This window comes from Hemitrygon akajei, chromosome 10 (genome assembly GCF_048418815.1).
Source record: "Hemitrygon akajei chromosome 10, sHemAka1.3, whole genome shotgun sequence".
NCBI lineage: Eukaryota > Metazoa > Chordata > Chondrichthyes > Myliobatiformes > Dasyatidae > Hemitrygon > Hemitrygon akajei.
Genome location: NC_133133.1, coordinates 33782428 through 33802244, shown reverse-complemented (window position 1 = coordinate 33802244; position 19817 = coordinate 33782428). Strand labels below are relative to the sequence as shown.

Below are 19817 nucleotides of genomic sequence, written 5' to 3'. Positions count from 1 at the left end.
AATTCCTCTCCCATTCTTGTTCTAACAAGTTGTTCCATGGCCGCCTCTTTTGACATGATGAAGCCACTCACAGGGTGGCTTCTACATAGGTGACCTCCAACCTAATGACATGAACACCGATTTCTCCAACTTCTGGTAAATTTTCCCCCTTACCCTTCCCTCTTCTATTCTTCACCCTGACCTCTTGCCTCTTCTCCTCATCTGGCTATCACCTGGTGCCCTTCTTTCTCCCTTTTCTTTCAATAAGCTATTTGCAGTTTAGTAATCTTTTTTCAGTTGGTCATCTGATTCAGTATTAATTATAATGTTCTACATGAATTAGTTTAAGCATCCCTGCATTATCTTGATCTCTATTTCTAGACTGTGTTAACTGTGGGTCATTCAATAAGATTATTCATGCATTTTGTAATAACTTAATAAATTAGCCTGGGACATTTCTGCACAGTGAAGACCAGTCTATTTTGATCATTTTGAGAGAAAATATGTTCAATCTGAACCTGTCTTGAATTGGTTCTTCTTGTTTTTGGTTTCCTTTAACTTTGATCCTCCATCAGTTAGTTGATAGGTTGGTAAGCTATTAGGCTGCTGTAAGTTACCCCTTGTGTTTAATCAATGGTAGAATCTTAGGGGAGTTGATGGGAATATGAGAAGAATAAATTACTGGGAAATTGGGGAAGAATGGGATTGATTTGTGATACACGTTCAGTGTGAATTTGAGAAAAGAGGGTTATGGAAACACTGTATTGCAGAACCACTGGGAATTTTGAAAAGATTGAAAGCTGTTGCAATCCCTTTTAAGAAAAGAGTTGTATTTTAGATACAATTCCTTTAAATGTTGATTGAAAATCAATTTCATTGAACACTTACCAACTCCCAAGATATTTAGTTTTAGTTGTTCAGTTTTTAGCTGCTTAGTTCACTTTATCCAATGTTTTAAAATTAAACTGTAACTATCTTCCAAGATTTGTTTTCTCTGCTTAACACTCTGTGCGACTTGCAGCTATTCTGGCCAGTTGAAAAGTAGGAAACCATACATGGTCCCTGAGAATGAATTTCATCACAAGGATCCACCAGCAAGGAGTGCAACGCCTGCAGCCGTTCAGAATGGACCAGGCACAATCACGCAACCTGCTGCAGCATCCACCAATGCAGCCAAAACTGAAGAAGGCACAAATGAGGAAACTGGTAAAAGTTTTTTTTTCTGTATTTCCAGCATTTGTAGCAACTAATCACCTTTTTAGGATTAATAGTGTAAGAATTCAGTGATGTGCAACTAACTCAGTGAAAATGAAACTCAAAGCTGTATTATGGCCTTGATAATAATGTACAGGTTTCCCCTGCTATCGGAAAGTAGAGCATTCCTATGAAACCTTTCGTAAGTCGAAATGGCATAAGGAGAAGAAGCAATTACCGTTAATTTATATGGGAAAAATTTTTGAGCGTTTCCAGACCCAAAAGATAACCTACCAAATCATACCAAATAACACATAAAACCTAAAATAACACTGTCATATAGTAAAAGCAGGAATGATATGATAAATACGCAACACATTTAAAGTAGAAATAATGTATGTATAGTGTAGTTTCACTTACCAGAATCAGGAAGACAGCGAGCACAGGGGAAGGTTCACGCAATTTTCCATCATACAATTCTTTGTAAGCACTCAAACCATCCTGCAAACCTGCCCTAAAGCTATGTGCCCTTTCAAAATTAATGTCATACTTTTTTGCAATCATTGCAGCACTGTCAATTGTAGTGAAAATCTCAGGCAGTTCAAAGCTGTGGCGGCTTGATGCTGAGTGTAGTTCCTGGGGAAGGAGCTTGGCAACGAGCTGCTCAGGGTGCGTGCTGCCTCTATAACAGCACTCTTCAAAACAAATACTGAATGTTATTTTTGCTTTTCGCCACTCTCGCTGCTCAGGGTGCGTGCTGCCTCTATAACAGCACTCTTCAAAACAAATACTGAATGTTATTTTTGCTTTTCGCCACTCTCGCTGCTCAGGGTGCACGCTGCCTCTATAATGGCTCGCTGCAAAACAAATTCTATTTTCGCTTTTCACCTTTTTTTGTAAAAGTGAAAATCCTCTGTGGATTTTTTTCAGTTAGCGAAAACAGGTACCAATGTAGGTCTTTTGTAAAAGCGAAGTGGCGTAAAGCAAACTTTCGTAAAGGTGGGGATACCTGTATTATTGAGGAGTGGAGAATCAGACAGGCTTTTGCTTGTAATCCAGCAGTGCTTGCTGGAAAAATGCGTTTGTATGGGTAAAGACGATGGCAAGATGAGGATTAACTGTAGAGTTCTTCAGAAGTGGCAATATTCATTTTTAAATGCATTAGTTTAAAATGGTGCTTTACTGTCATCTTACAACGAACTCCAGCAAAATGTTGTCTTAAGGAGCAAGGAACGAAAATAAATTAAATAACCATTTAAAATGTTTAGGGTTAACTTATTATTTTTACTATAACTTGCTCATGCTGATGGTGAATAACTAAGAGGACATACAGTAATGTGGAATTAAGTTGCAGATCACTCACCTTCCAGAGACTCAATTATTTTGTTACATTCAGACACCAAATCAGATCTTTCAAGTTGAATTCAATTTGATGGTCTTGCACATATTATTTCATTGTTAACTTTGCTTTCAATATACTTCTGATTTAATTGTGCTTTAGGATCTGAAATTTTGCAATAAATTTCCCCTTGATTGCTTATTTAAAAAGTTAAATAGTTGATTAAAAAAACTTCCCTATGAATGCAAAGTGAACTTTAAAACATTGGGGTATAGCCCTGACTGATGTCAGCTAAGGAATCTCAAATTGTGATTAAAATTTCATCTAATATATCCAGTTTGGTTTCTGTCTATGAAAGCACAAAATACTGGAAATACAGTCGGCACTTCAGACAATATCTCTAGAAGGAGAAGCAGTTAATGTTTCAGATCAAAGATCTTTCGTCAGGAGGAATTCTGACAATGGGTCACCAACCTGAAATAAACTGTTGTTTCTCTTTCTACAGATGGTATTTGATATGTTGAGTACTTCCATTAGTTACTGTAAAGATTTCTAGCATCTAGTGTTTTTTTAGATTTTCATTTAGCAGTATCAGAATTAGGGTTTTATATCCTTGGATATGGAGAACACAAGTGGTTCAGATTTGATTTCCTAGCCCATCCTTTTGGATTTGCTGATAATCCAGCAGGGGCAAGCGCTCTTTACAGGGCAGAGAAAGGCCACTGTCCAGTTGCATCATACTGCTTGTTCCATATCTCTCTTTTTCTGTAACTCTGCAGCATAGTTAACTTTATATGGTTCACTTCACTTAAGTACACAGGAAGAATATTATGGGAAGTAACTGGAGCACGTAGAAGAAATGCACATGGTCATGGGGAAATGGGCAAACTCCTCTCAAACAGTACTCAAAGGGCAACTTGAACTGAGGTAGCTAGAGCTATAAGCCTGGGGCATGAAGTACACACATCTGTTCACTCCCTTGTAATTGCAATTTTACTTTATCGGTATTTGGTATAGGAATTTGTAATGATCATGGATTTATCTGCAGATGCTGGAAATCCAAGCAACACACAAAAAATGCTGGAGGAACTCAGCAGGCCAGGTAGCATGTATGGGAGTCAAGAGTAAAAAGGTGGTGGGGTGCAGGAAGGAAGAAACACAAGGTTATAGGTGAAACTGGGGAGAGGTAAAGTAACGAGCAGAGAAGTTGATTGGTGAAAGAGACACAGGGCTGGAGAATGGGGAATCTGATAGATGACAGAAGGCCATAGAGGAAAGAAAAGAGGGAGGGGCACCAGAGGGAGCTGATGGGCAGGCAAGGAGATATGGTGAGAGAGGGAAAAGGGAATGGTGAAGGAGTGGGGACATCACTGAACGTTTGATGAATTGATATTCAAATGGGTGGCCACTGGGAGATGTTGCTTTTTTCTGGCAGACAGAGCGTAGGTGCTCAGCAAAGTGATCTCCCGATCTATGTCGGGTCTCACTGATATACAGGAGGTCACAGCAGGAGCACCGGATCCAGTAGATGACCCCCATCAGACTTCAAGGTAAAGGTGTGAGTCTGTTGAGGTCATCTACTGTATTTGGTGCTCCCGGCGTGGCCCCCTGTATATCAGTGAGATCCAAGGAAGATAAGGAGATGCTTCACCGCACCTGGAAGGTCTGTTTGGGGTCCTGAATGATAGTGAGGGAGGAGGTGTAGGGGCAGGTATAGCACTTGTTCAGCTTGCAAGGTGAAGTGCTAGGAGGGAGATCAGTGGGGAGGGATGAATGGACAAGGGAGAAGGGAATCACGTAGGGAGCGATTCCAGTGGAAAGCAGAAAATGGGGGGGGGGGGCGGAGAAAATATATGCTTGGTTGTGGGATCCTGTTGGAGAGGGCGGAAGTCACAGAGAATTATGTGCAGGATGCAGATGCTGGTGGGATGGCAGTTGAGGACAAGTGGTACTCTATCCCTGCTGGGGTGGCAGGAGGATGAGGTGAGGGCAGACGAGTGAAATTTCAAGGTGTTCAATAAGGTGCTGAGTAAAAGACTTATCCATAAGATAAGGATACATAGAGTTGGTGTGATGTGTTAGCATGGATGGAGGATTGGTTAACTAATAGCAGAAAGTTGGGAGACATGGGTGTTACTCTGGTTGGCAATCAGTGATAAGCGGTGTGCCACAGAGGTCGGTGCTGGGCCTGCAACTGCTCACGATATACATTAACAATCTGGAAGAGGACCGAGTGCAGTGTATCTAAGCTTGCTGGTGACACTAAATTGAGTGGTAAAGAAAATTGTGCAGAAGATAATGAGAGTCTGCAGAGATATGGATAGGTTAAGTGAGTGGACAAGGGTCTGGCAGATGAAGTACAATGTTGGTAAATGTAAGGTCATGCACTTTGGAAGGAAAAATGGAAAATCAGATTGTTATTTAAATGGCAGAGGGGAAGAAGCTGTTCCTGAATCGCTGAGTGTGAGGCTTCAGACTTCTGTACCTCCTACTTGATTGTAACAGTGAGAAAAGGGCATGCCCTGGGTGCTGGAGGTCCTTAATAATAGACACTGCCTTTCTGAAGCACTTCTCTCTCAAGATGTCCTGGGTACTTTGTAGGCTAGTACCCAAGATAAGGTTAACTAGATTTACAACCTTCTGCAGCTTCTTTCGATCCTGTGCAGTAGCCCCTCCATATCAAACAGAGGTGCAGCCTATCAGAATGCTCTCCACGGTGCAACTATAGAATTTTTGAGTGTATTTGTTGACATGCTAGATCACTTCAAACTCCTAAAAAGTGTAGCCACTGTCTTGCCTTCTTTATGACTACGTCAATGTGTTCAAACCAGGTTAGATCCTCAGAGATCTTGACACCCAGGAACTTGAAGCTGCTCACTCTCTCCACTTCTGATCCTTTATGAGGATTGGTATGTGTTCTTCCGTCTTACCCTTCCTGAAGTCTACAATCAGCACTTTGGTCTTATTGATGTTAAGTGCCAGGTTGTTGCTGCAGCACAGTTTGACTATTTCACCTGGCGCAATGAGAGCTGAGATCAGAGGGAGAAAGGGGGTTGGTAGTGTCAGAGGAGAGGGGAGGCTGTTCATGGAAGGTGGGCTAAATGGAAGATGGAGTTTCCGAGGACCCGAGAGCTGGTGGTGGGACCTGAGAAACACGGGATTGCAGAGCGGTTGTGGGGGAAGGGGAAACGGGTTCCAGCAGCAGCGCATGAAGTCTTGGTCTGAGGTGCTGTCGGTCAAGGCTCGAGTTGGAGTTAGACATTGTGCAATCGGCACTTTGAAGGTGTCCATGGTTGTTGGAACCCGCATTGATGGCGGTGTGGTCTGGGTTCTGAATCTGCTGAGGATCATTAGAACCATTGAGTTTGGCAGTAAGGATCATGGTCTGGAGCTGTCCGTGCCTGCCAGCTATAGAGACGGCAGATTCTGTAGTCTGTAATTATACATATTTTTGTTGATTGTGTTCTTGCCTTCAATTATAGTATAGTCAGTTCTGTGCACCAAAATAAACCTGGCTTTATTTTGTATTCTCTTCGATTTTAGTTTCAAATGTGGTGTTTGAATTTTTGCTGTCATCATGTGCATCTTTTGTAAATGTTTAGAACATTAGCTAAATTTATGCTTTTCCTGCTTTCATTGTCTGTAAGGATTCTTTAAGGTGATGATTTAATGCGAAGCAACTTTGCTGAGGATCAGTGATCTCTTTAACCTGGCAAGTTAGTTACTGCTGTCAGAAAGAGTACTTGCATTGCCATAGATGACTAATTCTTGGAGAATGGCATTCAAAAAAATCACACATGAGGCCTGTTACTATATCATCGAGAACAAGGTCCAGGTCATAGATCTTTTGTAAAAATTATTTTTGTTATTATTGTGGTACATTAAATGTTGTAAGCATTAGTACACCTTAAATAATAATTTTGTTTTGAATCGACCCACAGGAAGTTTCTTGGAGAGAGTTTTAAAGTCTCTTTTCTTTTTAACAGATAAATTGAAGGAGAAATCTCAGAGTGCTATAAAAGTTACTAACAAAGCAGCTAATACCATACCCAAAGTTATGTCCAGTAATGGAACCAGTTCTATAAACAGGTAAGAATTTGGCCTTCCTGTCTGCATGTTGGAAGTTCTAAATGTATCATGGATAGATGGTCAGTGAATTTTTAGAATTGTTACAATACGAGAAGGATACAAATTGGATCCAAGTAAATTGATCAGTCCCATTTTCCTCGTCTTTCCTATTTTACTGCAAGTTTCAGGTTATAACTGTTTTCTGGGTGAAAACTTATTTTCTTATTCTCATTGTACTTTGTTCCTCGATTTTGAACCACTTGCTAATAGGAGCTGTTTCTTTGTGTTTAACTTACTGAAAAAAGAAAAAAATCCTGATCATCTCCATGAATATTATCTCTCAACTTTTGTTGGCTCCAAGGAGACTAACTCCAGCTTCTGCATTCTAACTTTAACTGGAATTTTAGTATGCACGTTGTTTTAAATAAATTCAACGGAATTTACGAGCTTCTTAGTAATCTGTGTTTCTTTTGAATGAGTCTCATGATCCTGAGTGTTTTACTTACAATCAATCCTCACTGTTTCAAAATATTACACATTTTATACATTTAGAACTGAGCCATTTAACCTATGGTGCCTTTCCTTGTTCTTTCTGCCTTAATGTTCCATTTCACAGTTACTAAATATCATCTTGTATTAGTCCATCCATGTTATTTTGAAATGGATAGTAAGACACTACAAGATCTATCACACGTACAAACCTGATGTCAATTACAAATCTGGAAACACTCCACATCCAAACCAATTAATTTATGTTGAAATAACCATGGTGGCAGAATGATTGGGTATACTACAACAGTCTGGCTACAAGTATGAAAATACCAGTTCATGTGATCTTGCTTCTGTCTTTTAGCTAATGTCTTATCTGTGTTGCTGCTGACCTTTTAATTTCATTGGTCTGAGTTCTGGTTGCTAGCTTTTTGTGTGCAACTTTATATAACTCCTTTCGAAAATCCATGTCAACATCATCTACTGCATTCTTTCATTAACCTTAGTTATTGCAAGATTCAAATCAGTCAGTCATGATTTGTTTTAAGTGAATCGCTGTTGACCCTCAAATACAGTTATTCTTTATAACATTTGTGAATTGCATTGAAAATGAATGCCATTTGAATTGGTAAATTCCCTGCTGGCTAAAAGTGATATTGTCCAGGATGGTTTCTAGAACTGCCCATTTAAGCATTACTTTACTAATTTGTTTCGTATATAAGACCAAACAGAGAGGATGAGATTTCTTTAAAGATTTTGGCCATGAAAGACAATAGCAAAATGAGCCGTTTCCAGGTTTGGTATTGAAGTCATGGGCTATGGTCCTCAAGTTTACATTTTATAAGCGCATTTGAAAGTTAATTGGCAAAATTCAGTGATTACTTAACTTTATGAATAACTTCACATGTAATTTAGTGGACTAGCAAAACCCATCCATCAGCATCCCTTGACAATATATTTGCCTTTTTCTAATGCTGGGGAATTTGAATATCTTTACTGGCATGTATATTTTGTCTTTATAGTAAGTTTATACAATGCTCTCTGTGAATAGTAGCATACCTTGAAATGTGATTTACTTAGAACCTGAGTGATATGATTCTGCATGTGTTCTCATCCTGCATATAAAATAAAACATTCTGGGTTTCATATTCTTTTCCAGCAACAAAGTTACAAAAGAGAAGGAAGAGAAAGAAAAAAGTGGGAAGGAAAAAGACAAGGATAAAAAAGATAAGGCAACCCCAGCTGTTCCTCCAGAGGCTAAAGCAACAGCTAAAGAAGTGAAGGAGAAATCAAAAGAAGAACGAATGAATAAAGATGAAAAAATACGCGAGACCAAGGAAAAAACGCCAAAGGCAGACAAAGAGAAAGAGAAGATCAGGAAGGATGAGAAGACAGCAAAAGAAGACAAATCCAGGTTGACATCGAGCGGTGCTGAAGCAAAATCACACTCGGAAAAGGAGAAAGAAAAGGAGCAATCCAAGGAGAGAGATGCACTAAAGGAAGCCAAATCCAAAGAAAGTCACACAGGCACTAAAGGAGAAAAATCGGTCTCTGCTGGGTCCTTGAAGTCCCCAGTTCCACGATCCGAATCTTCAGAAACTGATAGGGGTAAGATAATAAGGCACTATATTCTGTTTCATTTTCTTTATTATGAGAAGAACTTGAAGAAATAAATTATTTAGTCTTGTTTCAACCAACAAAGTGGGCATTTAAGGAAGGAAAAAGCATACCTTGCCAAAGTTAAGTTTTTCTCCAGTAATTACACCAATGGGTCTATGAAAATTTTCAGAGTTGTGTTTAATGTTTTGGAAGCTATTTCAAATAGTTCATGAGCAGAGATTTATTAATTGAAAACAAATTATCAGTTATTCCATTTGCTTGAAGCAGATGAAAATACAGAAGGAATAGTAAGGAATGACATAAAATCAGAAGCAGGTCATTCAGAAGTTGGCCCATTCTAACTCATGGAACCGTAGAATCATAGGGAAATACAGCATGGAAGCAGGCTATTTGGCCCATTTGGTCCATACTGACTGCAGCATCCACCCTTCTGTTGCTAGTCCCAAGCCCCTTACCCTCAATGATTCAAACTACATTTATTTATCAAAGTGTGTATACTGTATGCAACTCTGAGATTCGTCTTCCCAGACAGCCATGAAACAATGAAAGAAAACCAAGGAACCCGTTCAGAGAAAAACATCAAACCACCCAACATGCAAAAAAAAAGAACAAATCATGCAAACAGTAAAAGAAAAGGTGGAAAAACACAGAATATAAAATACCAAACCAACGCAGCCTATTCAGTTCAGCTCAGTTCTAAATTCCTCTTAAATGTTGCAATAGTTCCTGCCTCAATGGCTTCTAAATTTAAAAAAATATTAATTTTAGTTTTTATTTTGCAATGTTCTAAAGCTTCTCAGGCACTTAAGGACATTGTCAGTGTAATTACAATTGTAAATCAGTCAAGCGTGCAACTGGATCACCAGAAAATATATTACCTACTCAATGGTGGTAGCCAAAGGGATGAATGTTGGTTGGGGAGTCAGCTCTTTGGTGATAATTTTACACTTTCTCTCTCTGTCCCTTTTCATCGTTACATTTTGAATGCTGTCCCTCTGACACTTCCTCTCTTCATGGTTTTATCATGGGCAACACTAAGGGCAGGGTTTCATAATGAGTTCCCCCACTGGAGGAAGTCTTACAAGGAAACTTTATCACTCTTGTGCAATTTAATAACTAATTATTTGTATGTCAAATGCAAGTTAATTAAAAGCCTTATCACTTATTTGAAATAAGTAAATGGTCAATAAGCAGGAGGCATTCGTGTTTCTGTTATGGCTCCCTTAATAGTCCTTCATTGATTGAAAACAAACCAAAATTTGACAGCTTTGTTCTTTTTTTCCCCTCTTGACAGTTTAAACATGGCTATAGTTTAAGAAGTTTGAAACCATGACCAAATTTGTTTTGCTTCTTTATTTTTCCTGGAACTTAAAAAAAATAATTTCTCATCTGCAGCTAATTGAATTTTAATTTGGGTTAGCCAAAGGTAACACATAAATATTATTTAAAGTGCATAAGCATGGAACTATGATACTGTTTGGAAAACATTAAGTTCTAAATTTGATATTTTTTTTTTAACATGTGGAATTATTGTCTGGAAACCAAACAGACATGTTCAGACAAGAAATTTCATCCTGCTTTTGTGATTGCCTTAAATCCCTGCCCTCCAGTTACTCACCCTCAATGTCTTTAGAAGCTTCTTTCTCCTTATTTATGCCATGACTCATTACAATTTTGAATATCACTGTTAAATCTCTTCAGCCGCCTTTGGTTGCTCCGTCCAACAGTACTCCTCTATCTTTGGTATTACTCCAGTATATTTTCTATACACCTGCTAAGACCATGAACTACCTACAGTACTGTTTTGAATCTAACAATCAATCTGGGACCTTGCTATTCTTTTGGGATAGATTTAGCATAACTTTATTCCTTTTGAATTCTTTTGTTCTTTATGAATCCATAGATCTTGCAACTTTAGTAGTAATCCCAGGTTGTTCTAGAGTTTGCAAAGATTTCAATAGGTACAGCTCCATTTCTTTTTTTCCCTGCATCTCCGTGAAAATGTTGCATTTTAGTACTTACTGCATCTTCCTCGCTAATAAATTGCATGTGTTAATTTCTATGTCATGCTTCCTCATCAAGTCTATTAAGTCCTCCTCACTATTTAGATGTTCACCTTAAACCATTTGAAATTTAAGTAGAGCACAATTTGGAGAACTATATTGTGTAACATCATTTTTATTTCTTTTTTTTTGCAAATTATTCCACCATTTTAGGAAGCATTTTATTTTTTTATTTGCTTTCCATTCTTGCTCAGTTTTCTTAATATAAGTGGAAAGAACATGATCTGTATGTTCTTTGTTAATTGATGTTAGTATTATTAATTATATTCTGTATTACTTGGTTCTAAAGAAAATTTTTGTTACTGTTTTGACTTCTCTTTTTAAATTTGCAATTTACCGCAATCTACTAGACCATGTAATAATTTTTCTATTACAGAACAAAAACGGCGCAAGCTTGATTCCCACTCATCACCTTCACATTCCACTACAGTAAAGGTTAGTATAGCCTAAGGAAGGCACCGTCAGTATTAGGCTGTCCTGTTTGGAATGCCGGTATTCTGGAAATAATCGTCTTCCTTCAAGTGATACAAGGTGCAAAATGGAGCCTCTGGAGGTTTCTTTTAAATAGAAAATGCATTCATTTTCTTTATTGGACAATTTTGTAAGCAAATTTTATATAAAAAAGGCTTCAAGGACCTAGCGAAAATTGTAAATAGTAAGAGGAAAATCCAAGAAATTTTTTCTTCAAAGTGCCTCAAATTGTATTAAGTGGTCAGTTTTTGAAGTGCAATAATGCTACAAGCAAAATAGCTTCAAGCTGGAGTCGCAACAAGGTGTCAGCGCTGAGAGTGAAGAGCGTTTCAGCACTGAAGAATGTTGGAGTTGTTCAGAATAACCGGATACCTCTGGATTCATCAGGCCCGCTGATGAGCATTCTACCAATTCGTGCCTTCTGGGAAGGAAGTAATGGAGGGAATTCCATTAAAGTCTTTAATATCTCCTTGGTGATCTGATCTCCTGTAGTTGTGTAAATTCTAACAGCGTGCAGCTGTTGTTAGTATCTTCCCTTCATGGGGTTGTTTTCCCTTGGGTGTGCCAGCCTTTTGAATCCTGCCTTAGGAAAATGCAAATATGGCAGCCAAGCCCACCTTCCAGCCAAGAGGGCCGATGGTGTACTACGCAGCACGAAACGTGGGTGTGTCCTAATAGAAGAATCAGGGCAGATGCTTCCTTGCACCGTTTGCTGTATTTATTTTAATGTAGATGAACCCCCCCACGAATCCTTGAGTTTGCTGTGGGTTGAAACTTGGAGGAGTATGTGCCAATTCCTGGATGCAGTGCACTGGAAGGGAGGTTAAAGAGCCCGTTGTGGTTTGTTGAGCTGCACCTCTTTACAAGATTAACATTTTTAGCATTGAATTTAATTGTTCACTTAGTCTACTCATACAGAAAACAGTATTCTATAACATCACATTTAAAGATTTAATTGATATTTGTTAATGTATATTTTTTAATAGTAACATTTTATATTAAGTAATATATTCAGGGAGTTTTATTTTGTTTCTAGTAAATTAATGCTTAGTTGTAAATTTAATATATAGACTACAATTATGAATGACAGCAGCATCAGACAGATTTAAATAATATATCTAAATAAGTTCGAGAAATAACTTTTATCACAGTAAATTGTTTCCTGGAACATAGACTTCAAATGTATTACTATTATTATCCTGTTCAGTAAGCATTAACAATTCCTAAAGCCTAGTTCCTAAAGGTGTAACTGCATGTCAAGCAAGACATTAGAGTGGTCACCACCTTGCATCCCAAAGTCCTCTGGTTTCTGAGAAGCGCTGCAGCTCATCTGTCATCTCCATTCATTCCTACAGGATGGTCTCGGTGATCACAAAGAATCATCAGCAAAGGTTTGACACTTGAGCCTTATTTAGACAGCTTTTATAGGTGAACTTTTGCAGTCATCTTACTGACTGTAGTTTCACAAACATTGTCACTTTTAAATATATACTTGTATTCCAGAAATGCTTTGACCCAATTTTGTTAATTGTTTTTTTTAACACTGTGCTTTTCCACCTGCTGTTAAGGAGCCAATATCTCTTGCTTATATGTTGATTTATTTAACATGATGTACAAAGCAGAAAATTTGGATTTGCATGGTTAACAGTCTAATATACTTCAGATGCCACAATGGGCTGAGCTTGAGAACAAACATCAGCATGGTTTTGATTCTGAATGCTAACTTTCAGTTTCTGCATGAGCGTGGATTGTCAGAACAATACACCCGACATAAAGTAGTTTTATCCTCAATGCAGTTACTTGCTAGTAGTGTTTGAGTTTACACTTGCTTGTCAGGATATTCTGGTGGATTTCTGTGGGACTGCAGACACCTCTAAAATGGAGCACCATAATAACCAGGTGTTCAGTATCAAAATAGCAAGCTTGGTGTTTGAAGAGTCAAAATAATTAAGTTGTGTTTAATTATAATTTAATCTTATTAACTACTTACATTAATAATTATTTGTATTTAAAATTGAGTCAAAACCTTTCTGGATGTCTTTCTATTCCAATATTTTTTAAAAAGGGAAGATATTTAGAGATAAAGGTGTACTTTTTTATCATTTTAATTGTTGATGTATTTTTGGGAAATATTTTTGATTCAGAATATTTACTTCACTTGCAAATTGTGAGATTAACAATATAAATGCAATTGCAAATTGAGGTGCTTTGCTATTTTAGTTTCTATTCATAGTGTAAAATATTGAGATTAAGACATCACTGTGGTTTAGTTAATCTAATTATTATTCTGTTGAAGTACATTTGCTTGTTAGCTTGAATTAGAATTTAAAGCACACACAATCCTTTGTAAACATTGGCCATGGCAAATACCCCTGAGTGGTTTGTTAAAACTGGACTTTCCATGAATAGTCATTGAGTGGGATTGTTGGTAAGATAAACAGAACTTTTTGAGTAAAATTCATCTATTTTGGTTATTGTTAGTGTTCTTAACTGAGCTGTCATCACTTTTCAAAACAATGTTCATTTGGAAGTCTTGTTAGTTCATAGTTTGCTGATTTATTATTGGAAATCTGCTTGATTATTCATGAATGCAATTGATGACTAAAACTTATGGATGAGTAAAACAAGCTAATACCTATAAATGAATCTTTTTCACCAGTTCATGCAAAGGAGAACAATCTGAAATATTTTCCATTATATATCATTATTTTGTAACATTTTTATTTGGTAGCAAATTAACTTAAATATGTTTGTATCTGTATGCCTGAGGCAAATTAGTCCTGAAGTACATAATTTTATGTGATGACTTGCTATCAGTTTTATTCTGACTCATTTATCCATAATCCTTCAACTTTCATGTGTTACTGATCACTCAGGAGGATTATGAGATGTAAGCAACATTTCAGCTTATGTTTGTCATCATTGCTGATTTTGAGAAAAAAAGCAGAAAAAAGATGGAACTGCTTAGCAATCATGTTATATCTATGGGAAGAGAAATAGTCAACATCGATAGTTAGAAATCCACCATCAAACCTTGTTTCTCCTACAGAAGTGGCCTAACCGTCTGAGAGTTTCTATTCTTTTCAGTTTTAGTTTTAGATATTCAGATTTTGCAATTTTTTGGACTTTCACTGCTGATTTTTAATATCTGTTTATAATTTCATGGTTATTTGGTAATTTGCTTGGGATTAATATTGGAATAATACATCATTAACAGCTTGGTATAATTTTGTCTAACTTTCTCTTTTTGGATCTCAATAACAAAATTGATTACTTGTTTACTGCATGCAACTGCTCAAGATCTTCAAGCAGAAAGACCAGAAGATCTTTGGAATGCTATTTTGACTCCTTGTTCTGCTCCTGGTTCCATAGGAAGCATAATGGCATTATGTAATTAATGAAGTTTAGGGCTAGTTACTTATTGCATTTGATCATTTTCTAACTGCCAGGATTACACCAGCCAAAACTGCTGAATCCAACCCAGTCTAATTCATTTGAATGGGGTTGCTGATCTTTGTTAGTAAAATTAAGTTTAGCTTAGTGTTTTTGTTTATTTTTCTGTTTGTTGTTTATTAACCATTGCTTAATATGTATCCAAATGTATTTATTATTGAATCAGCTACAAGATGTTAAATGTCTCTAATTATCAGAGACATTTAAAAGCACTAAAATAGGCTTCTGCCGATATCAGCAATTGTCAGGTTAGCGTTAAAAACAGTGCAGCCCAGCAACCCGGATCCTAATCTAATCACAGGACAATTTACAGTGACCATTTAACCTACCAAGCAGTCACGGGGAGAATGTACAATCTCCATACACTTTCATTCATTGAGTGTGTGCTGGCATAATTATCCATTCATAAACTATCTATTCTTGGCCCCTTAAAGCATCAAAGTTTAACACCTTTACCGATAATCAACAATTTCTTTTAATCAGTTCCTGATATATTTGAAAAACACAACAGAGTAATGCGAACCATTGCTTTCTTTGAACCTGATGAGTTATGTGTTTGTAGCCAAAGGAACTGTTGGACATGGCATGATATTAAAAAACAGCCCATTTCATCAGTGTTGTAGATATCAACTGCACAAAAGTTTTGAAGCAAGTTGGGTAGTTTTGCAGGTATCCATATTTCTGCACTTAAAGCATCTTTCTCAATGTGTGCTTTCTTGAATTTAATGTGGTGCCTATGTTTCCATCAAGACAACCAACCATCTGTTGCTTTAAAATCTTTGTGACCTAGCTTCTTAGCTCGCTACGTTGTGTATTTTAACATTGGTCTACTGACACGCACACGTTGTCTAGTTACAGTGAAAAACCATTGATTGAGGGCTCTTCAACATCTGGATCCTTACCTCATGATTTTGCTTTTTGGGATGTTCCCTGTTGTCCCTTGTGTAATGCCCATTCTTCTTCAGTTTATCTTATTGATGTATATATCGAACGTGCAGTTGTACTTTTCAGCACTCCATTTATCTCTACAAGCTAATGATGAGTAGTGTTAGATGGATGGCTTTTATTTTGGTCCAGTAGGGTAACACAGCTAGTGTCAAATCTTTTTGTGGCAAGGGTCTCAAAATTTCTTTTAGTCACAATTTAAAAACAAAAATCACTGCATTTTGAATCGACGCCCATCAGTCCAAATCGATAATGTAACACAAGCACACAGCATTTGCTCTATGCACAGTGTAGTGACTAACAGCCACACAAGTGCATGTGACTGACCATCTCCTGCCCCAATTTAACAGCGTGGTGTCCCAAACAAACAAAGGGTATCCCGGCCATTTTCTTGATTTGTTTTTGTTCTTTAAGAGGTTTCCCAAATCATTAAACCTTATTATGGAAGATTTTATGCAAATAAACTTATGGGTTAATGCCTGGATTTCATATTCTTATTCCATAATTCTAGTAATTTGATTACTTTAAAATTTTAATTTCCAGAGAAATGCCTTGGGCTTCAATTGAGTTGGTGATGATAATGATGTAATGCCAATTCTAACTTAATTGAGCACCAAGTTATCTACAAACCTTTATTTAGTCTGAGGTTCACCTTCATGCAATATTTTGCCATCTAGGGCTCTAGTCATATTTTCCCAGTGGATCACTGTTTTATTTGTATTGTGAATTTATTGTATATGATGTATATTTACACTGAAGGGATCAGATGCAGATTGGATAACCGCTTTGTAGAGTACCACCATTTGCAAGTATGACCCAGCGTTTTATCTTTTTCCACTTTAAGTTCTCTGTTACAATGAAGCTTCTATTTTGCCCAAGAACCATAGCAGCCTTTGACCTGCCGTAATTGAAAAGCTTAAATTATGCAGCATTTTAGCTTTATTTAGATTGTTAGCATTCAGTCTTTTCATCTAGTAATTTTAATAATTTATTCAGTCCTTTTATATTGGCTGTTAATGCTTTTCACTTGTTCTACTACTGGACAGTAAGGTGGAAGTTTTAAATGGCAAAGAGAATTGTTATTTAAAATTAATGAAGGAAAACTTTCACTTTACACTTTTTGTCATATTATTTCTGTTGACTTTGACCATATCACCTATACTTTATTTGTTCTCTTCACCTATTTATCTATATCTCTTAATCTCCTGTTTTGATCGTGCATCATTTTGAAATGTTAACTCTTCCACTGTCTGCACATTATGCCTGACATGTAGAATATTTCCACCATTCACTGATTAAAATTAATCTTGTCTTAGCATAGCTTTGTGATTTTTTTCATGCTCTTCATACCTGTTCCTTCTGCTTCTTCTTGGCCATGCCAGGTTACAGCCATCATCTAGGTGAAAAATTCTTCCCTGATCCTTCTAAGCATTTTACTTTTTAACTTCAACCCCAGATTTAGTTTGCCATGGGGGAAAGTTTCTTACTATCCCTGTTTTCTATGTCTCATATTTCTGTTAGTCTGATCCATTGAAAGCAACCCATCTTATCCAGTCTCTCATCTTAACTGATATATTCCATCCCAATGCAATATTCTTGTGAATCTTTTCTGCACCCTCCCCAGTGCAATTATGTCCTTTTGTGTCATGACCAGAATTGAAACCATTCTGCATTCTATTTATGATCTAACCCATGTTTCAAAATTGCAACATATCATCCCTGCTCTTATATTGTATACTTGTTAATGGAGGATCTTCAGTTAGTTCTGGGGCCTCCAGGTATTAATTTACCAGTAGTCTAGTTGAGTTAAGATATTATTAATGATGTCAACTTATTTTGTAAGTCATTATAATTATCTTGACCAATGTATTTAAAATATGGAATCTGAAATATTAGGCATAATAGAAAAGGTTTTAGGCTATCCATGTTATTGTGCACGTCTTTCACCTCCAAAAGAAATGCGTCTTGTGCACATGATGCCACTGAAGGATCCATAACAACGGGTCCAAAAAGGACTAATGTTAGTTTGTAAGTAGTTGACATAATTATGTAATGAAGGGAGGGGAGTGGGAACTATGGCAGCATTATGCCAGTGTTGCATCAGAAATATGTAAATAACAGTGGCATAAAGAAACGAAGTGGTGCCTAGAGTAATTGACTGAGGAGGACAGAGAGGGAAAGTTCATGTTACTGTAATTAGAGTAATTATTACTTTGGCCAAACGTCTCCTCAGCTAGATGGGGCTAGACTTGAAGGATACAAATAAGTAATTTTTGGAAAGATAGCCTTCAATCCAAGAGCTAAAAGTAGTTTCAGTAAGAGAAACAATTCATTGATGAAGTAATTTATTAAACAGGATGTAGCTTAGAGCAGTCCAAATACATTTGTTTTGCAAAGAAAGGGGGAGATTGCTTAAGCAAAAACAATTTATAATGTTACCAAAAGTCAAAGATAAACAATTATGTTCAGTGCAATGAGATGCAAGCGGATGAAGACCCAACAATTTGTTGGGAATGAAAATGGAATGTGGACCTTTTGATGTCATTTAAAAGCAGTGGATTGAGACATGCAAGGTAGTAGCAAATGTGATTGCTCAGAAGATATTTATCTTGAGGTGAAGAAATGTATTGGAGGAAGAGCATAGTTGCAAGTTGGATGACAGAATCAATTTGAATATTCACACTGAATGACAAGATTATTGTGAAGTCAATCCAGGGGATGTTGTTTTCGTTCAAATCAGAAACAGTGAGAATAAAGAGTCTCCCTTTTTGAAGCTAGAAGAAACCCTGGATTGAAATTCTTGTCATAAATCTGTTAAATACTTTGGAAGAACAGTAAATGAAGGTTTTAAAGTATGTAATAGAAGCGCAAAGGAAAAGGAAGTTAACATATTAAATCAGCTGAATTTCTGCTTTCAGCAATTTATACCTTTCACTGTCATGCCAAAGGGCAGCACATTAGTTCAGAATTTCCAGTTCAGAGGAGTTAAATCCATATAATTTCTTCCAGTTAATCTTAGAATTGGATTTTGAAGATTTTAAAATATAATCTTAGATCTTAGTATTATTGAACACTGGAAGGTTCAATTTATCCAACATTTCCAGATTTTGCTTTTTGTAGTTGAGCTGAAAATGTTTCAGTTGATGTGAAATATTGAAATTACACTTTGGTTTGTCAAGGGAATAAGTTAACTTCACGTTTGTGCACAAGCATAATTTTGCTGCGTGTCTGGATTTTGAATAATCTAAACAGTTTTGGCAGCACTAGTACAGAACCAATACATTCTGCTTAAATGTTGCTGAATCATACAAGTTTATTTTCAGTTATTTAGAATACACAGTGAGAAATCTTCTGTTTATGAACTTAGTTTATTTACTGTTACCTTATAGCTCATGTTATTTTTTGAATTGTGTCAATATACATGGTGGCTTTTGGTGAAGGTATTATGTTAACAATCCTGAAAGCCTGTCATGTGAGCTATTTTAACTGCTTGCAACCAAATTTTGATGCTTTTCATTGTGCAAGAAATACTACATTTTCTCTGTCCCTTTTATTTTCAGATTATTCCATTAAATACTTGGTAACAATATTTCATTTGTTTAAAATGTGGTGAATATGATTGGTGTATTTGTGTTGGACAGATTAATCTATTTTGCATTCTGTTCAATCTTCTTTGGAGTTTCAATAATAGCTTAGGTTTCTGATCCTACTCTCATCTCACCAAGGATTTTCCACTCTTCAAGAAGGGAGGGAGGCAGAAGAAAGGAAATTATAGATCAGTTAGTTGACCTCAGTGGTTGGGAAGATGTTGCAATTAAGGATGTAGTTTCAGAGTACTTGGAGGCACATGATAAAATAGGCTGTAGTCAGCATGGCTTCCTCGGGAACATCTTTCCTCAGGAAGTAACAAGCAGTATAGACAAAGGAGAATTGATTGATGCTGTATTCTTGGATTTTCAGAAGGCCTTTTACAGGTTGCCACACATGAAGCTGCTTAAGGGAGCCCATGGTTTTACAGGAAAGATACTAGCATGAATAGAGCATTTGCTGATTGACAGGAGGCAAAGAGTGGGAATAAAGGGAGTCTTTTCTGGTTGGCTGCTAGTGACTAGTGGAGTTCCACATTTATACGTGTCAATGACTTGGATGATGGAATTGATGGCTTTCTGGCCAAGTTTGTGAATGATACGAAGATA

At 36.9% G+C, this 19817-nt stretch overlaps 1 protein-coding gene across 2 annotated transcripts in view; it reads left to right on the top strand.

The window, feature by feature from the left end:
• thoc2 (THO complex 2) overlaps positions 1-19817 on the top strand; it is a 139877-nt gene that overhangs the window by 99463 nt on the left and 20597 nt on the right. For both annotated transcript variants that reach the window (XM_073058018.1, XM_073058019.1), the window contains 5 exons: positions 1001-1185; positions 6499-6601; positions 8229-8677; positions 11129-11187; positions 12579-12614. In XM_073058018.1, the coding sequence (XP_072914119.1) occupies positions 1001-1185; positions 6499-6601; positions 8229-8677; positions 11129-11187; positions 12579-12614 (832 nt within the window). The remainder of the gene's footprint in view (positions 1-1000; positions 1186-6498; positions 6602-8228; positions 8678-11128; positions 11188-12578; positions 12615-19817) is intronic.